The 18406-nt window shown below is 38.0% G+C and overlaps 1 protein-coding gene across 19 annotated transcripts in view; it reads left to right on the forward strand.

Moving 5' to 3' along the window:
- The window catches only part of FIP1L1 (factor interacting with PAPOLA and CPSF1), a 100075-nt gene that overhangs the window by 22746 nt on the left and 58923 nt on the right, over positions 1-18406 (forward strand). For 9 of the 19 annotated variants that reach the window (XM_030564011.1, XM_030564007.1, XM_030563994.1 and 6 more), the window contains exons 6-11: positions 565-672; positions 1622-1752; positions 2060-2128; positions 5806-5915; positions 6581-6718; positions 8509-8616. In XM_030564011.1, coding sequence (XP_030419871.1) covers positions 565-672; positions 1622-1752; positions 2060-2128; positions 5806-5915; positions 6581-6718; positions 8509-8616 — 664 coding nt within the window. The remainder of the gene's footprint in view (positions 1-564; positions 673-1621; positions 1753-2059; positions 2129-5805; positions 5916-6580; positions 6719-8508; positions 8617-18406) is intronic. The other 10 variants (XM_030564008.1, XM_030564009.1, XM_030564010.1 and 7 more) reach the window with 5 other exon arrangements.

The raw sequence follows: 18406 nt of genomic DNA on the forward strand, positions 1-18406 counted from the left end.
GCACAGCTCAGATTGCAGTAGAAGGGTTTCAGCATGTGGCTGTTCAGGTGGTCTGTACCCTGACCTTTTGGTTTTCGGGCAAGGGTTGCCTGAGAGGAGGATTTGTGTTTCACAGGGACTTTTTTCATGTCATACACTTAAGTTTATTGGAATCTAGAAATAACGGTGATGCCTCTAAAACCAGTCCTCAAAACAGCAATTATGGTAATTGAAATTTCTGATAAAACAAACACATGTATAAAACTACTGTTTTCTGAGCATGTACAGTTGTTAAAGTCTACAAAAATTAACTGCAGATCATGTAGTTGCTATTTATTCACTATAGGTAAGTTGGAAGGATAAAATGTGTTTAATATAGTAAAGAAAATGGTTTCATTTAGATTACAAGCTCTTCGGAGTCAGGATGCTTTCTTCTTACTTGTCTGTAAAATGCCTAGCACTCTAGTGCTAAATAACTTGTCAAAAATAAAATTTTAATTTTAGGAAAGTCACATGAAAAGTGTTGCATTTATTAACTTATCTCTGTAAAAGGGATTTTATGATTTTTGTTACTTTTCTTTATAGGTGCAAAAGTCAAAGGAGTAGATCTTGATGCACCAGGAAGTATTAATGGTGTTCCACTGCTGGAAGTAGATTTAGATTCTTTTGAGGATAAACCTTGGCGAAAACCAGGTAATATTTCTGCATGACATTCTTACTGCATAATAATGTACACATCGGTTGAAATACAGTGATATTTAATAGATTACTTTCGATAGTTTTTACCCATAGCAGATTAATTTATTGGTAACGTCCTACAAATGGAAGTAATATACACAATTGTACTAATGTTTAAGTGTACAATTAATGAGCTAAATCAACCAGTCCTACTTGAAAAACCTGTAAAGGGAGACAAGTTACTTTGATGAGAATGTATTAACCTACATGGAGTTCCAGGGTATCCACTGCAAACACCTGTCAACAGGTAGGGAGAGGAGGGGATGGGAGAAGGGGGCATAGCATATGCCCAGCTAAATTCATGGACATCCTGAGAGATCCATGACTGGAAAATCCAAAGTTCTCTGGGGTTGTTGCTATTAGCTCCATGCCTGCATGTGCTACCAGAGATAAAGCAGAAAGTAATGTTACTAGCAGAAAAAGCTACATAGAATGATTGGTTACCCCTTGGCCCACTGACTTTGAGGAGAGGGCTGACTCTTAGGGTCTCTGCATGTGTTCATTGTTTTCTGCTTACCCCTCTCCCCATACATATGGTAGAGCCAAATTTGGCCAGTGTTTGCATTCTTTTCATCCCTCTGAACTGCTCATTAAAGTAATTTACAAAATACTCCAAAGATGAAAATGATGTCTTTATAAAGATGTAAGAGGCATAGTACTTTTCGATTATTATTTGAAGCCTGATCTCTGCATAATTGGAATGTATAGCATCACCAGAATAGACATCAAATATATTGAACTGTAGAAGGTTACATATTATTTAGTGTAAGAAATTTATAATTCTTAACATTAGGACTTTTCCCTGATTTCTGCTTCTTTCTGTTGCTATAAACAAAGCAGAAATAGAAAAGGGAAGATGAGTTATAATGCTTAATTCTTAGAATTTGTGCTTTTCTGTTTGAAGGTGCCGATCTTTCAGATTATTTCAATTATGGGTTTAATGAAGATACCTGGAAAGCTTACTGTGAAAAACAAAAGAGGATACGAATGGGACTTGAAATTTTACCAGTTACCTCAACTACAAATAAAATTATGGTAATTAATAACATTTCTGTGGTATTCCATAATGTGTAAACACTTTTCCCCTCTCCCTCCATAAAACTGTTATGGTGCTGTGTCACTGTTTGTGTGTTAGAAACCTCTTCTGCCTGGTACAATATCATTGTTAATAAGTTCATACCTTATCTATCCTTTCCCGCCACCCAGAATATTTCTCTATTGTTTCATTGACTATTGGTGCGGATAGTGGCACTGCTAGGCTGTGACCATGTGTTAGTCATGATGTAGCCCATCAGTTCAAAGTTGTGTGGTATCTTAATGGGCAATGTGTTATTTAACTTAGGCCGAAGACAATTCTATGGAAGTAACACCAGGTGCAGAGATTCAAGATGGCAGATACAATCTTTTTAAGGTGAATTTTAGTAAACTTTCCTTGGTTGCTCTCATTTTTGTTGAGTATTGCTTCCCGTATCACTCCCAAGTGATAGAGGCAAGATTGAAGTGGACATAGCTATTTTTCTAAGCTCTCATCTTACGTCAGTGACTTTCAGTGTATCTCACAAACTTGCTGAATTAAAAAAAAATTGTTTGTTTTGTCATCACTGCTGCAAGCATGAGAGTTAATGGCCTAGTGCACTAACAACTGCTAAGTGAGACTATACTTGCTTTATGTGGTGGTTTCATTTTTTTAGTTATAGTGCATTTGTTTATGCAGGTTAAATAATTCCTGCAGAGGTTCTGGAGAGGCTTTGGAGATTATGGCATGATATTTTACTCCACAGCCTTGTAGTTATTTTACTTTTTGTACCCTTCATCCTTGATGAGTCTGAGATGTGAAGATGTCTTTTCTGTTAAGTTATTTTGTTGTCTGGTGTGAGTTAGATGTACTCTGCTTTATTTTCCATCTGATATTTGTCTAAATGAGGACAAACTGCGATAAAGAAAATACCAGTATTTTAACAGAAAAACAACCTAGCTACCTGTTTTTATCTTCAGTAGACTGGCTTGAAGCATTGACTTCAATTTTCTCTTTTTTTAAAGTCACTCTTTAATACTTCAGTTTATATTAAAAGTAGTTTTAATATAAATAAGTCTGTAGATTCAGTTGAAATGCTAAAGTCATTTTACTTTGGTTGTTGAGTTATAATGTGTGGTAAGTGTTTCATTCTTGAATTTCATTAAAACCAGTTCAGAACAGATCATTGCTGTTTCTCTATTCCATGCTACAGTAACAAAAACAGCAATTGTAGCCAGGGTAGTTTTTTTTGTTTTTGTTTTGGGGCGCCATTTCTCACTCCTACATTGCTGTAGTGTCCACTAGTTTTCTTCTCTGTCTCAGTGAGGATATTCTTTACAGTAGCTCCTGTAGTTTTTCTTACCCCCATGTTCATCATGTCAGAGTTCAGGAAATGCAAGGAATGTGGTCTCCCATTGCAGCTAGCCACTACAAGGTCAGACTCCCTTCTGGACCTGCTGCTTGCCCTGGTAAGGGGAGATTTAAGTGGTCTAACTCAGAGGCTGCCTTCCTTGAACCTGAGGATTGAGGTTTGAAGTCCTAACAGGAAGACAGCCGGGGGGGGGGGGGAAGAGTTAGTGATCTATCACTGTTTAGGTAAGTATTTTCATTGTCTAAAAACAATAGATTGTTTGCCATGTGTGTCTTTCAATTTGCGTGCCTTTTCTGAGAAAGAGGAGGATATGTACATATTTCCTATAGACGTCTGAGGACAAAGACACTTCTTCTTTGAAGAATATAACTTCTGTCTGGTTAGTACAGAATCTACCATTTAATATCAGTCTTGTTAATTTCCCCATAATAGAACCATGAATGAATTACTAAAGAACAGCTTTTATTTGAATACAATTTGTTCATAACCATTCCAGACTTCATATTTGAGCTACGATTACAATTAGAATGTGACAAAACAATTTTGTAACTGTATGTTTTAGTTATTGAAATAGCATTCTATAGCTGATCATTTGAAGCGTCTAAAACAGGTAGGCAACCTATGGCATGCATGCCGAAGGCAGTACACGAGCTGATTTTCAGTGGCACTCACACTGCCTGGGTCCTGGCCACCGGTCCGGGGGGGCTCTGCATTTTAATTTAATTTTAAATGAAGCTTCTTAAACATTTTAAAAACCTTATTTACTTTACATACAACAATAGTTTAGTTATATATTATAGAGTTATAGAAAGAGACCTTCTAAAAATGTTAAAATGTATTACTGGCACACGAAACCTTAAATTAGAGTGACTAAATGAAGACTCGGCTACACCACTTCTAAAAGGTTGCAGACCCCTGGCCTAAAACATAAAAGGGTATGCATTTGGTTAGAATAAGAAAATAGAGAAAGCTGAACAGGGTAATGAAGAACAGGCTTATTTTATCATTTTGTTAACATTTTTCATTCTCCATTGAAACTATAAGAGCCATATTATTTGCCTTTATATTGTAGGTTTAGACTAGCCCTAAAGTAATTAACAAAATTAAATCTTACAGTATTTTCACATTTTCCAGAATCGATGGGCCAATAGAAATCTTTAGGGATTTTATCCTTCACCCGAAGGGTCTGTAATAATATTAATTCAGTTTTTCCAGCTATTATGCTTTTTTATTTCTGGTTAAAAGAAAGGTCCGTGAGCTACAGCAACATACATATTCTGGCTGAAAACTTGAACAATTATGCCACTCTTTTGCATGTTTGATTAGAAATTTTCTAATGTTAAAGTATTTGTTTAAAATCCAGTGTAACCATGGCAACAGAATGTTGAATACAAATTTACTTTACTATACATGGAAATAGCTCCACAATGATTTCTCTTTAAGCTGATGTCCTGTGAGGTTAAAGAATCCAAGATTGTCTATTATCATTACTAATTACTTAAGCACTGAAAGTCTCTGAGGTGTTGTACATAAATGTGTGAAGGAAGACATAGTCCTTGCATTAGACAACTTGCCTTCTAAGGTTGGACTACTGTGCCTGTGTGGAACTCTGTTTAAGGGACTGGGGCTGTGCAGAGGCTTTGCAGTCCATTGCCATGTGAAAAGTTACAAGATCAGAGCCTATATGGAAGTATACCATGATTTAGCTACATTCCCATGTAATATTTTGAGATGTTGGGATCTAAACAATCATCCAATAAATGTTAATAAATGGAAATTGTTTTACAGATGTTACAAACAGGAAAGTTGTGTGTCTTAGGTTTTTTTCTGGCTCCTAATTCCACTTTTGCTACTGCTTTTCCAAAGAGAGTCTCTGAAGAGGTGGTATGCATGTGTCACCAGCACCAGTTAGCATGTCCATTCTACTACTGAATCGCTGCTGCTTCTGTTTCTTTCATAGTGCTCACATATTTACCTAACAGAATCTTTAGGATATTTTGCTTATATACTGTGTTACTGTCAGCTGAAAAATTGGTGGGGGAAAATAGGTATTATAGGTATTTGCATCAGAAATACTTAATAAGATAGAAATTCTATAAAATCTTGCATTATTTTAAAAACGTTTCTACATTTCTAGTATTTCTTACTAAACTGTGAATGCCGGTAGCTGCATAGTTAAAGTACATGAATTGAATATTCTTGGTATGACTTTCAACAGTGAAGTAATTAATTAGGCTGTAGTTACTGTCTCGTTACGTGGAGAATGTTTTCACCTTGTTTTGCCATTTGTTTCTGATGTGAAGACTTTACATTCCATTGGTTTTCTTGATGATTAGCATCTTTGAAAATAACTTCGATATTTTAAATCTAAATGTTATTTTACAAAATAAGAGTCTGCAGGAAGATTAATTTAACCCAGATTTTGTTGTCCTTGGTCATATACCTTAACAAAGTTATGAATTTTGATGTTCATTGATAAATGTGAAGCTCTTTAGTTTCCTTTTTTAACGTCAAAAACAATTTCTTGCAAGTAACACTTCCTTGTAAAATGTGGGATTGTATTAACTGTGCAAGAATAATAGTTTTAATATTATTGAAGTTGTGAATCATGTGGTCTCTTTCCAGTGTGTATTGTTGTATCGAGTGATGGTACTGTTAAACTTCTGAGGCTGAGCTAATGAGGAAAACCGTTGTTTTGAAGGTACAGCAGGGCAGAACTGGAAACATGGAGAAGGAGGTGGCAGTGCAGTTGACCAAAGCTGAGTTTACGTCTCCTCCCCCACTGTTCAAATCAGGAATCCCGACAAACAGGTCAGTTGGACAGTCATAATTTCATAGCTTGTTGTAAAGTTTTTTCTTTTTAAAGGTTTTGATCTGTTGTAGAAAAAAATTTTTTTTGACTAGTTAAAAATATGCAAGGAAGCATGATCTTACTCAGTTTCAGTTTGTAACCTGTTCTGAGTGAATCATTTCTGTTTGTGCATGCAATGCAACTCCTGTGATGTTCCTAAAAGAAATGGTAGAATGACAGACCAGGAAAAAGTGATAGGACCAAACAGGACAACAGTGAAAATCCCAATGTTGGTATCTCATATAGTATTTTCTGCATAGTTAATTTGGCTCCCAAAGAGTGGAGTAGCCACCAAAATGTCTCTTGTTTACACTGCAGTATTAGCACTAACGCACATTTTTTTGAAATAAAATTTAGAGTTGGAAAACTAGAATAAAAACAACTCAAGGATCCTGGCATCTAGTCCCCTCTCTGCAAGGTATCTCTTGCTTTCTTGCACTTGGTTGACACGTAGCATACTTTTCTTAAAAGTGGAGGAAATAACTTCATTACTGTAGTATTGTTCCACACCTCTCTGGCTTTAATATGAACTACTTGTGTCCTTCTCCCTTCAACTCTAAGCTTTACTGTGTTTGTGATTATGAACTTGGCTGTCTTTGGAGTTCATGACTCTACTTTGTTCTAGTTATCAAATGGTCCTGAAGAGCAATTCTGCTGGCAACTCAAAAAACCTGAAGGCATTTTATCATAGTATCGTAGACGTTACAGATGATGGCAGTGGAAATATATTGAATCATCCAGTCCCTCTCTTCCCCAATTCAAGGTTTTTTGCTATTCATTTTTTAGTACTATGTCAGGAGTAATTTTAAATATCCCAAAGAAGGGGGCTTCTGTCATGTTTTTGAAAAGCTATTTAACAGGCAAATACATCTCCCTGTAAAGAAATCCTTGCTTAATTTTCAGCCAAAATGTTCCCCTCCTGTTGCTCTGAGTTATACTCCATTGTGCTAAACTAAATAGTTCTTCGCTGTGCTTGGGGCTTATGCTGTTGAGATGTTGGTAGGTTATTTTCAGGTCCCTCCACTAACCTTTATTTATCCAAAAAGTATAACTTTTAAACTTTCCTCATTTATATATATCCTTCCAGCCCCCTGACGATTTTTATTTCTCTTATCTGAATTACCCGTAGTTTGTCTGTATTGATAATGAGATTCCCAGACTGAACACAGTGTTCCAGGTGTGATTGCTTTAGAACTGTGCAGAGTACCATTGTTTCATGATATGATATCTTGTGTAACACAGCCCGTTATTGCACTGGTATTTTAAATACTTTAGATAATGTTAATGAACGGCTATGAAATTAGACTTTTTAAAATACATATCCATTCAGCTTAAAATATATTGATAGTGTAGATATGGATTGCATATTCTATGGATGTATATTATGAGTGTGCAGTTTTAGTTTAAGCACTGTATATGTGTGTATTGAGATTGAATTTGTTACTTTGTAAGGAAAATCCCTGTGCATGCTGCAGATGGAATTAAAATTTCATGCCATGCCTCTTCCCTTTCCTAGTGTTTCCCTGCCTACTTTCATTTCCCCTCACATCCCTTATCTTTGAGTCTCAGCTTCCAGCTACCATATTCTGATTTTCCAGTGGTACTAAAGTCAGTAAACATTGTTGATTAGAGGAGTTATTCTTGAGCAATTGAGGAGCACTCCTTTTCTTAAAGAGCCAAGTTTACTCCCCAACTTTTGATATCTTTGGGAGTAGAGATTGGAAATCAAACCTGGTTCCCTTGCATGGCAACAGAGAGCACAAATCAGCATGCCAGCATTTATATTTCTATCCATCCTTCCCCATCAGTATATGTTTAGAATAGGTGTGTATATGGTGCGTCTGTATTTATATATAAACTTTGTTTAGATCATTGTAATTGCATGTCCTTATAATGGCAAAGCTGACTTTTTTTTAGTATTTGATGTCTGCTATTTTAGGATACACTGAGTTATAAGTTGCCATGCCAAAAACAATGTTTCTTATAAGTGGTCAGATGAAACTTTGAAAGAAAAATTTAAAAATTATTATAAACAACTTAGTTTTAGATCATTTGCAATGCATGCTTCTACTTAAAACATTTTGGGTAGAATGCAGTAACAGCAGTACAAAGTTCATCACCACCACCACCCTCCCTGCACCCTGTTTGTATATGAGGGAATGTTACTCTGAGTTTTTGTATTGCAAATTAGTGGGTTAATGAAAAAACTTGGAAAAACTATTTTAGATGTTCTTATCCCTTAAAATAAGAAAATTTTAACTAGGTACAGATTATTTCAGGTGGTAGGATTGCACTGCAATCCCAGTCTGATGTCATTTGTTAAAAATTCCCAGTGTAGTATGAGGCGCCAGCAGTAGTATTGTTTATAAATGTGCTAGTAAAGCTTCTTGTCTTACATAAGAACTCCTGCTAGTTTTAACAGTAGATGATGTACTGGGTGGAGGGAGTGGAAGAATGAGAGTGGAAATGGGAGTAGGGAAGAGAAGAGGCGCTCAAAGAACAGAAAAGGTAGAGACACAAGAAAAGAAAGACCTAGAAAATTTATCTCACCAGAAACAGCACCTCTTCTCAGTCACAGACAAGCACTGCTTCCAGAAAAGCCAGTTCAGGCATCGGGAAGTGGCAGGAGCGATATGGGAGGGCCGAATCACCTGAATTAAGGTAAGAAAAAAAAAAATTAGGGCACAAACATTATTTAACATTTTAATCCCTCCCTTCCCCCTCCGTCTTCCCATTTTTTATTTTATTTTATTTATTTATTTTTGTGTCATTGGTGGGACATTGTCCCCCTTAGACAGATTTTTGGAAATCTACCTAGTCAGGGCTGCCATGTGGTTTCCTGGATGTACTCTTGTGCCTAGATATTGCAGCACATATTTCCCCTTATTTGGGAGTCTGAAAACAGATGGTGGTCTGACCACATAATACATGTGTGAGAAGCAAAAATTGAAAAACATTTCATTTTAAAAATTTGTTCTCTAGTGTTTGAATTTAGAGCCTATTAATTACTTCCATCCAATGGCTTATCAGCTTGAAAACCGTAATACCCAAATAGCTTTCCCTCTAGTATGTAAATCAATAATAGTGGTTAGCCAGGAGCATGGAAATTGTTGTTCAAATGATGCAAACAGAACTATCATTGGCTACTAAAAAGCTAAGAAGCAATTTTAGCCAGGTGGTAATAGGTTTCATTTGAAAAAAAAAATCGTGAATGTACATCATATGAATACTCCTGTATAATGGAAGACTTCCATTTGATTGAATAGTTTTAGTGATATCTCATCTATTTATAGCTTATTTATTAGGTTTATTTAGAAACTGCAGTATAAATATAATCATGTAGAAGGTTAAAGATTATTGAATAATCTAACAATATGTACTTCGGAAAGAACTAGAACATTATGGAAGTCATCTAATAGATGTCTAAATAACACAGTATTTAGTTAGATATTTTAGCAGTTTAACAGAGACAGATAATTACAGGGTGAGTCTTGTTCTGTCACTGGGCTAGCTGTACCTCTGTCCGTTCTTCGGAGTCTCTGTGAGAGCTCAGGCTGTTGGCCTTTACCATTTCTGAGGTGGAATTCCATAGTTTGCCCACTGTCACACCAGGATCCCTTGGGTATCAACCGTAACTAATGCGGCAGGTCCTACTCAAGTATGACCCCGCAAGGGTTTCTCTTTCGGAGCCTGTGACAGTGTACGCTTGCAGTAAGATGAAATCAGCTTCTTCAAAACAAAACATGATTTATTTTGCCCAAAGGGTACACAGTACTTAGATCAGTAGATATAAAGCAAGAGGCCTTACATACATATTCCCTTGCCTAAGCTTAATCTCTCTATCCACAGCTCAGGTGGGTCTGACTTATTTCCCCATCTCTGAGTTGGGAAAACCAGCCTACACTGCTTCTAGCCTTTTCTCTTTGTCTCTGAATGCATCCCCCTGTCAGCTTATTTTTCCCCCCACTGACAGCACCCAAGATCAGCTCACCCCAAAAATGTCTTCAGTTCCTGCCAGCAGCACTTTAACTGTCATAGTCTTTTGATCTCCGTGACAGAAAGTGAAAAATTTTAGCCTGGATGGAGCCAGCTAAGTAACTGCTCCCTCAGTTGATAGCCCAGCCATTGTGTGCTTAGCTGCTTTGAAGGTGTGTACCTAAAGCTAAATTATATCTGTTATTGTTTTACCTTTCTTGCTCAGTTCTGTAGCAGTCCCTTGTAACAAGGCGCACCTTGGGCCCCTCTGGTTTTGGACCCTACTGCCCTCTTCAGTCAGGAATGCATCAGCTTGATGCAATACCAGTGTTCTTTTTTTTACAGTTGTTTTCCCACCACCACTTTCCACCCATGTGTAGGTTTTGCAGCTAACTTTGCCAAGTGCAGGCCTGGCTAGCAGCAGACCAAGGCTCCCAACTCCCTCTGTGCCTGTCTCTCTTCCTCCAAACCTTTATAGCCCTGGCTAATGAGGCTGGCAGGTGCTGGCCGTTACCAGAGAGACACAGGACTATCCAGCCAGCCCCAATCCATTCCCCTTGATTGGGGCTGGAGTGGCAGGGGCTGATTTAAGTGCTTCTCACTCAGCACCCCGTCATACCCCTTTACAGCTCTCTGCATTGGGTCAGGCACCAATATAAAATTGAATAGGGAAACTGATGTTTTACACACCATATTAATAAAAAAAAACCACCTGCACTACTTACAGCAAATATAAAGCAATGAAGGGAACCTCTTTGAACATATAAATAACTAGATCGTGTACAGATTGAACATTTATGAAGTGTATTTCAGACTAGCTTAACAGCCAGCTCACAGACTCTTTAGGTCTTTGTAGACTATTCTGTTCTCACAGGTCATAGTGGAACATTATATAAAAATGATATGTTTCAAACAGTCTAGGTATGAACTTGAACAGTGAAGTGCAACATTTCTCGCATCTAGATTGTAAATGATATAGCTCATTTTTAGTAATATATAGTGTAACTAACTCTCCATTACTTTTTTGGTAGCATTCTTATGTTGTTTATCCCTTGTCTGCTCTGTTAATTTCATTATTTTATGTTTCTAATGGATATTTCCATTAGGGGAAAAATGACTTGTCACCTTGACAGTCATGTTCTCAGTTCCGCATGGTTCAGAGAAAAAGCACTGTAAGTGCCATAGAACATTGATCTGTGCTTGTTCATAATTAAATAGGTAAATACCTCAAATTCCGTGAATTAGCATTGCAAGATTAAAGGGTGAAATATCAACTAGATTTGAAGTATTTCTGTTCATGTTGTACAGAATTGAACCTGGTTAACTTTGTTACATTTGTTTGCTTACTTGTGCCCAACAATTAACAGCAAGTAAAACTGTCTCAACAAATCCCTGGTCCTTGTCAGGAGATACAGGGTAACAAAATGTACTTATGAAGGTAGAATAAGAAGAAACAAAGAAAAGCATTATTTTATTAGTTAATGGTTTCTAAAGCCCTGAGAAGATGAAGAGCAAAATATAAATTTACGGTTGGTATTGAGTAGCCTAGTCAGTAATTGGTATCTTTCAGATTTTATTAGTTTATACATTTGGAAAAAGTTGAGTTTCTGTTAAAACACATTTCATTGTTGATAGTCTCATTTCTGGTGAAGGTATAAGCAGTTTATAGCAACTTGGAATTTCTTAACAGAGTTGCATTTGTATTTTTTCTTAAAACAAGTTCAGCGTGCCATATAAGAGAGTCACTCTTTGAACTAGATTTCCTTGGAGAATAGGGATAGTGTGATTTGAATGGTTTATAAATAACTATTCTCTGCTTAGAATGGAACCATTCACTATGTGTTGTTGGAGCATCATTCTTTTTCAAGTTTCAGAGTGGTAGCTGTGTTAGTCTGTATCAGCAAAAAGAATGAGGAGTACTCGTGGCACCTTAGGGACTAACAAATTTATTTGAGTGTAAGCTTTCATGAGCTAAAACCCACTTCATCGGGTGCATGGAGTGGAAAATACAATAGAAAAATATATATACTCAGAGAACATGAAAAAATGGGTGTTGCCATACCAACTATAACGAGAGTAATCAAATAAGGTGGGCTATTATCAGCCGGAGGGGGAAAAAACTTTTGTAGTGATAATCAGGATGGCTCATTTCCAACAGTTGACAAGAAGGTGTAACAGTAAGGGAAAAATTAGCATTGGAAAATAGTTTTTACTTTGTGTAATGACCCATCCACTCCCAGTCTTTATTCAAACCTAATTTAATGGTGTCCAATTTGCAGAATTGGAATTAATTTGCAATTTTTTGCTGGAGTCTGTTTTTGAAGTTTTTTTGTTGGAGTATTGCAACTTTGAGATCAGTAATTTAGTGACCGGAGAGGTTGAAGTGTTCTCTGATTGGTTTTTGAATGTTATAATTCTTGACGTCTGATTTGTGTCCATTTACTCTTTTGCGTAGAGACTGTCCAGTTTGGCCAGTGTACATGGCAGAGGGGCATTGCTGACACATGATGGCATATATCACATTGGTATATGTGCAGGTGAACGAGCCTCTGATAGTGAGGCTGATGTGATTAGGTCCTATGCTGATGTCCCCTGAGCAGAGATGTGGACAGAGTTGGCAACAGGTTTTGTTGCAAGGATGGGTTCTTGGGTTAGTGTTTTTATGTGATGTGTGGTTGCTGGTATTTGCTTCAAATTGGGGGACTGTCTGTAAGCGAGGACTGGCCTGTCTCCCAAGATCTATGAGAGTGAGGGATCATCCTTCAGGATAGGTTGGAGATCCTTGATGATACACTGGAGAAGTTTTAGTTGGGGGCTGAAGGTGACTGTCCATGTAGATAATACTTCTGGTGTGCATGTGCCTCATGTCTGCAAGACTACATTCTTCCTGGTACGCAGGGTCCTTTGGAGCAGTGCCTGCACCCTACAGGCCTTTGGGGCATAAAAGGTGGAGCAAGCAAAATTGTCCTTCAATTCCTTCCTACTGCCCATGGCAGCAAGATGGAACCCTTTTAGCGTACACTTACATCTTGGCCTCATTAGGCTAGTTAGTTTAGTTTTATTTATGCCCATTGGCAAAAAAACAAAACCAAACTTTTTCCTAGTAGATTAGGACATATCCCCAGTACTGGAACTCAAGACACTGTACTGAATTAAAGTCTCCAGGTTTTAAAATTTGTCCCTCTTGTGAGGTTGCTCTCTTGCTCAGTGATGGGACGCACTCTAGATGCCTCTTGTGCCTTGGCGAGGGGCATGTCTCTGACAGGCTTAATCTGATGCTCTTTTTCCAAGAGGACACAGAAAGCAAGTGAGACCTGTTTCAGCTCTTTCTGCTGGAGGGCTCAATGAAGAGCCTCTTTAAAGTCTGAGAAAAAGAACCCTTGAAGCCTGAACTTTCAGCAAGTCTCCTGTGAACAGTGGCTCTGCTGTGAGCTCCTGGGCTCATTTTTCAGATGAACAGCTTGACCTCTTTGACTACTGAATATTGAAGAGCCGTCAAGACCTCCTCTTCCCAGTCATCAGAAAGGAATAGGAAGGAGCATCACTGCAAGGACCAGCGTAGGCATAGGTCATCCTCTCTGGTGCTTATTAAAATGAGGCAAAAAGTCCGTCATGCATCTGTATTGGCTCTTGCCCTTCACTAGAAAAGAGTTCACAGGCTAGATCCAAGTATGATAGAACCAAGTATGTTGGCTGGTCACTAAGAATCTGTGGTACCATCTGAAACCAAGGTTCATACTCCCCCCAGTACTATTGACTTGGTACTAATGTCAGCACAGTACACTTGGTACTGATAACCTCGGTGCCCAGGACTCTGATGTTGACCTCCATGGTGCAGATGTTTGTAGCCCAGGCTGTCAGTGCCAAATGATCTCATGATGACCCCACAACTGGAGTCACTCTTGCTGGACTCATCTGTGGTTAGAGGTGCATCTGCTTTGGGACCGACTACAGATATCACCACAATACTGCTGAGCTCCCCTGTTCAGATTGTGGATGAGATTTGGGCGTGCCCTAGGACACTAGACAGAGTAGCTCCCTCTTTGGAAAAATATATTCATCCAGGCTTTTAACAGAGGGCACCTAGAGCACAAGCATGGCCCCAACAGACATTGCTGGCCAAAAATAATCCACTCTTGCGTACATGGGGAATATGCTCACCAGGAGTAGAATCCATGTATATAACATATCTCAAAGAATCCCAGTTACTATAAGGTAAGTAACTTAGGACAGAACTTTTTACTGTTTGTTTTTTAGGAAGTAGACAACAAAATACAAAGTGTGTTTTTAAAAGGAAGGATTTTGAACTGTTCATTTCTTGAAAGAATTCTGTCAAGTAACACTTCTTGCCGCTTCCAATATATTACAGTAATTCCTCACTTAAAGTCGTCCGGGTTAATGTTGTTTTGTTATGTTGCTGATCAATTAGGGAACATGCTCATTTAAAGTTGTGCAATGCTCCCTTCTAACGTCATTATTTGGCAGCTGCCTACTTTGTCCACTGCTTGCAGGAAGATAAGCCCATTGCAGCTTATTGGTGGGGGTTTGTAACCACGATTAACTGGCAGCCCCCCTAGCAGCTTCCTACTCCCTTAAGTTCCATGTGCTGCAGCTGCCCAGCAGGCTATCAGTTGCAGGCTACCAGTTGCGGGCAGTTCAACTGTCCCTCCCCCGACGGCCATGTGCTGCTCCTACCCTGTGGCTTGGAGCTGCTCCCAGAGACTCCTGCTTGCTGTGCAGGAGGGGAAGGGGGTGGGGGCTAATATCAGGGTGTCCCCTTTGTGCTGCTCCTGCACCCTGCTTACCCCTTCTCCATATAGAGCAGGGAGGGGACACGGACGGAGAGAAACAGAGAGAGCTTGGGGCAGCAGCTACTGTCTCAACTTCCTACACACAATGTGTGTGTCTGTCTCTGTCTGCTATGCTGTCTCCCCTTCCACCTCTTTGTGCTGCCTTCTGTGAGAGACTACATTAACAACAATATGTTAACCCTTTAAGGCTCAGCCAAGTGTTAGTTCATCATTTAGCAGCAAGGCATTCCCTGGGAAATATCCTTCCCTTTAACTTCACCACCTCAACCAAGCTTCGCAATCATCATAGCTGTGAACAGTATTAAATTGTTTGTTTAAAACGTGTACTGTGTGTATATCTATATAATATATAGTTTTTTGTCTGGTGAAAAACATTTCCCTGGACCTTAACCCCTCCTATTTACATTAATTCTTATGGGGAAATTGGATTTGCTTAACATCGTTTCACTTAGTCGCATTTTTCAGGAACATAACTACAACATTAAGTGAGGCATTGCTGTAGTTACATGTGTACCTCCCTCCTATGCAAAACAGACAAAGTTTACTGAATGGAGAAGGGGAGGAGAAAGTGAACAATCTGAGATAAGGAAAACAAGGTCTATAAACCTTCATATCCTCTTCCAGTATCTGGAAATCTATACTATTTTGTTTTGGACAGTGGTTGTATGTGTAAAGTAGCTGATCTGGAGATCCACTCTCTGGTTCATTTATTTTTGTCAGAATGCTATCCCAGAACTACCCTATGCATTGACTTTCCTAGAATGTGGTGATAATTGCCAGCGCTTGCCTTGCCAGATATTCAGTGTCAGCGGTTATCTCATGGACCTGTCTTGTGCTTTCACTAGGGGGTCTTGTATAACATGTCAAGATTTTAATTGCATGAGTTTCTGCATAGTCTCTGGACCCAGACTGACTTCTAACTGGGCCAGTCTGCTTCCAAACTCTGCCTCCCAGATTTGCTTTTAGTGTGTAGGTGACTTAATTGTAAAATCTAGGAGCATGCTTTAAATAATCAAAACCTATTTAACTCTGATTTTTTTTTTTGAGCTGATTATCCAATTTTTCGTTCTTTGGATTTAAGAGTGGGTAATCCAAGACCTTTAATCAGATTATGTATTTTAATTGTAAATACTGATAGATATTACTCTCCCTCTCCCCTCCACCTCCCTTCTTTCTTATATGTACATGTACACACAACACAAATAGACCTCTATTTTTGTCTAAGCACTATATATACACTATGCTTTTTATTCACATAGCATCCACCAGTTGTATTTTGCCTTCACCTCCTTTTAGAAACATTGATGTGTTATATTGTTTGGATTTTTGGTGTAGAAAATCAGCGAATAATTTCTGTGTATGACTTGTAATTTCTGTGTTGCCTGCATTTTCAGACCTGAATAGTAGGTCCTCCATTCTTTTCTTTTCACCCTACCTTTAACCCACTTATTTCCAAAATGTTTCAATCTCCTGTGTCTATATTGACTGATGTCACTAAAAACATTCATATTCTGTTGATGTTCTATTATATAGTCTGGCAGATTTATGATGTAATCTTGCAGTTTACTGTATGTAAGTAGTGCTTGATTTTTCACCTATGGTGTTATGGTCTCATCAGTGTGATTTAGTGAATTTGTGTAAGACTGAAAAGCTTAGCTTTATGATAGATGAATGTCTGCTTTCCTCATGGAAGCATATAGTTTCTTCAGTTTCAATCTTTGCTTTTTCTGCCATATAAAACTAAAAAAACCTACTTTTAATTCCAAAAGTTAATTTTCCAGCTGGTTAGTAGTAGTAGTTTGGGGCCAAAGTAGTTGTGAATTGTGAATCTGAGTAGACCTGAAGAGACTTTTATAAGAGACAGTCTGTAAGAAGTTATGTGGGGAGCGGAAATTTGATGGTAGAGGGCTCTTCAATCTGGCAGACAAAGGTATCTAGCAGACAAAGTGGCTGGAAGTTGAAGCTTGACAAATTCATGCACATTTCTAACTATGAGGGCAGTTAGTTGTTGGAACAACTTACTAGGTTTGTGGTGGATTCTCCATCACTGACAATTTTAAAATCAAGATTGGATGTTTTTCTAAAAGAGGTGCTAGAGTTCAAACAGGGATTAATTAAAGAAGTCCTGTGGCTTGTTGTAAAGAAGGGCAGAGTCAGTTATCACAATGCTCTCTTCAGGCCTTAGAATCTATGACTCTGTCTCCAAAAGTCCTCTGTCTAATAATGTTGATTTTTGAATTATTCCTTTTTTTCTCTCAATATGCTTTAAAGCTCTGTTTAATGTCACACTTAAATAATTCATGCTTTTTGTGACCCATATAAATTGCTAGTTCTTAAAAACAGAAGGATGGCAGAATGTAAAAGGTAGAAGAATTTCCATATGAATCCAATCGGCTTTACATCCTGATATTATTCTAAGTACTGCAGTGTTCTGTTACTTGCCTGGCTTACTAGTAGCTGGGTCTTTAAACTGATAATAGAGAATTGTCTGTATATTGTATATAGTATAGACTTGCATTCAGTCTCCATGATTTGATACCTTGTGATACTTTCTTTCCTTATTGCTGTTATTAAAGATTCTAATACCAAAGAGAATAAACCAGAGAAAAGAGCCAGCCTTATCTACCCCCCTGTTTCCAATTCACAAAATACATGCAAAAAATTAGGTTGGAGTTAAATAAGAGCAACATATTGAAAGACAAAATGTTAAAATTCTCAAACTGTTTCACAGCTGTATCACTTCATAAAGGGAGAGAGCATGACTAGAACAGTAGCCACAGTGGGGGTGAGAAGAAAAATGGAAACTCAGACTTTTTGGACCCCTGTTTCTAAAATGAAAAATATGTCAACTTCTCTAAGGGACTGGAATTGCTATTATCTGTTTAGTCTGTGTTTGCCTCTTTTAAATGTACTTTTAGAAGACCTTGTCTTTTTCCTATCTCAGAACTAGTATCCTTTAGTTTTAGAAGTCCTCTCCAAAATGGAGACCTTTGGGAATTATTTGAAGCTCAGTGAGAATGAGTAGTCCAAGTTTTGTGAAGGGCCATTACCTCTCCTACATTATCAGAGCAGTATATGAGAATATTTTAAAATGTCTCAGATTTGAAAGCGGGCAGCAAAGCACATCTGAGGAAAGAGTAGAGAGGTAGGGGAGTATTAATATAATGCTGAAAGTAGATTAGTTAACTTCCTGAGACAGTGAAGTCAAGTCTCTTTGCTGACATAACTTGCATGTTTTATTAATAATTTGCACTTACGTGTTGAGTTTCATACGAGGATCTCAAAGAGCATTATAAACACTGAATCTCTCAAAGAATTGTTAAGTAGTTAGGAGATATATGTAGGACATTTAAACTGTGCTTGAAGTCGTGACGTGTGGAAACTGTTTACTGGCACAGAGCAATAGTATATGACAGCTAAGGACTGGACTAGCCAAGTGAAATTTCAGGAGGAATTAGGTAGCCAGGGTGCAGTTATTGGAGCTAGAATTTGCTTAAGGTACCAAGATTAATACCTTCTGCTCTAACACAAATACCACAGATTCTTTAACAACCATGTCTCTCTTTTCTATTATGTTGTGTTAAAAAAAATTCTTAAACTAATGGTTTTTCAAATGAAGCTACTGTACATGACCTTTGTGTTGATATTTAAGATTCTTGGAAAAT

The sequence above is a fragment of the Gopherus evgoodei genome, chromosome 5, assembly GCF_007399415.2.
Source record: "Gopherus evgoodei ecotype Sinaloan lineage chromosome 5, rGopEvg1_v1.p, whole genome shotgun sequence".
Classification (NCBI taxonomy): domain Eukaryota; kingdom Metazoa; phylum Chordata; order Testudines; family Testudinidae; genus Gopherus; species Gopherus evgoodei.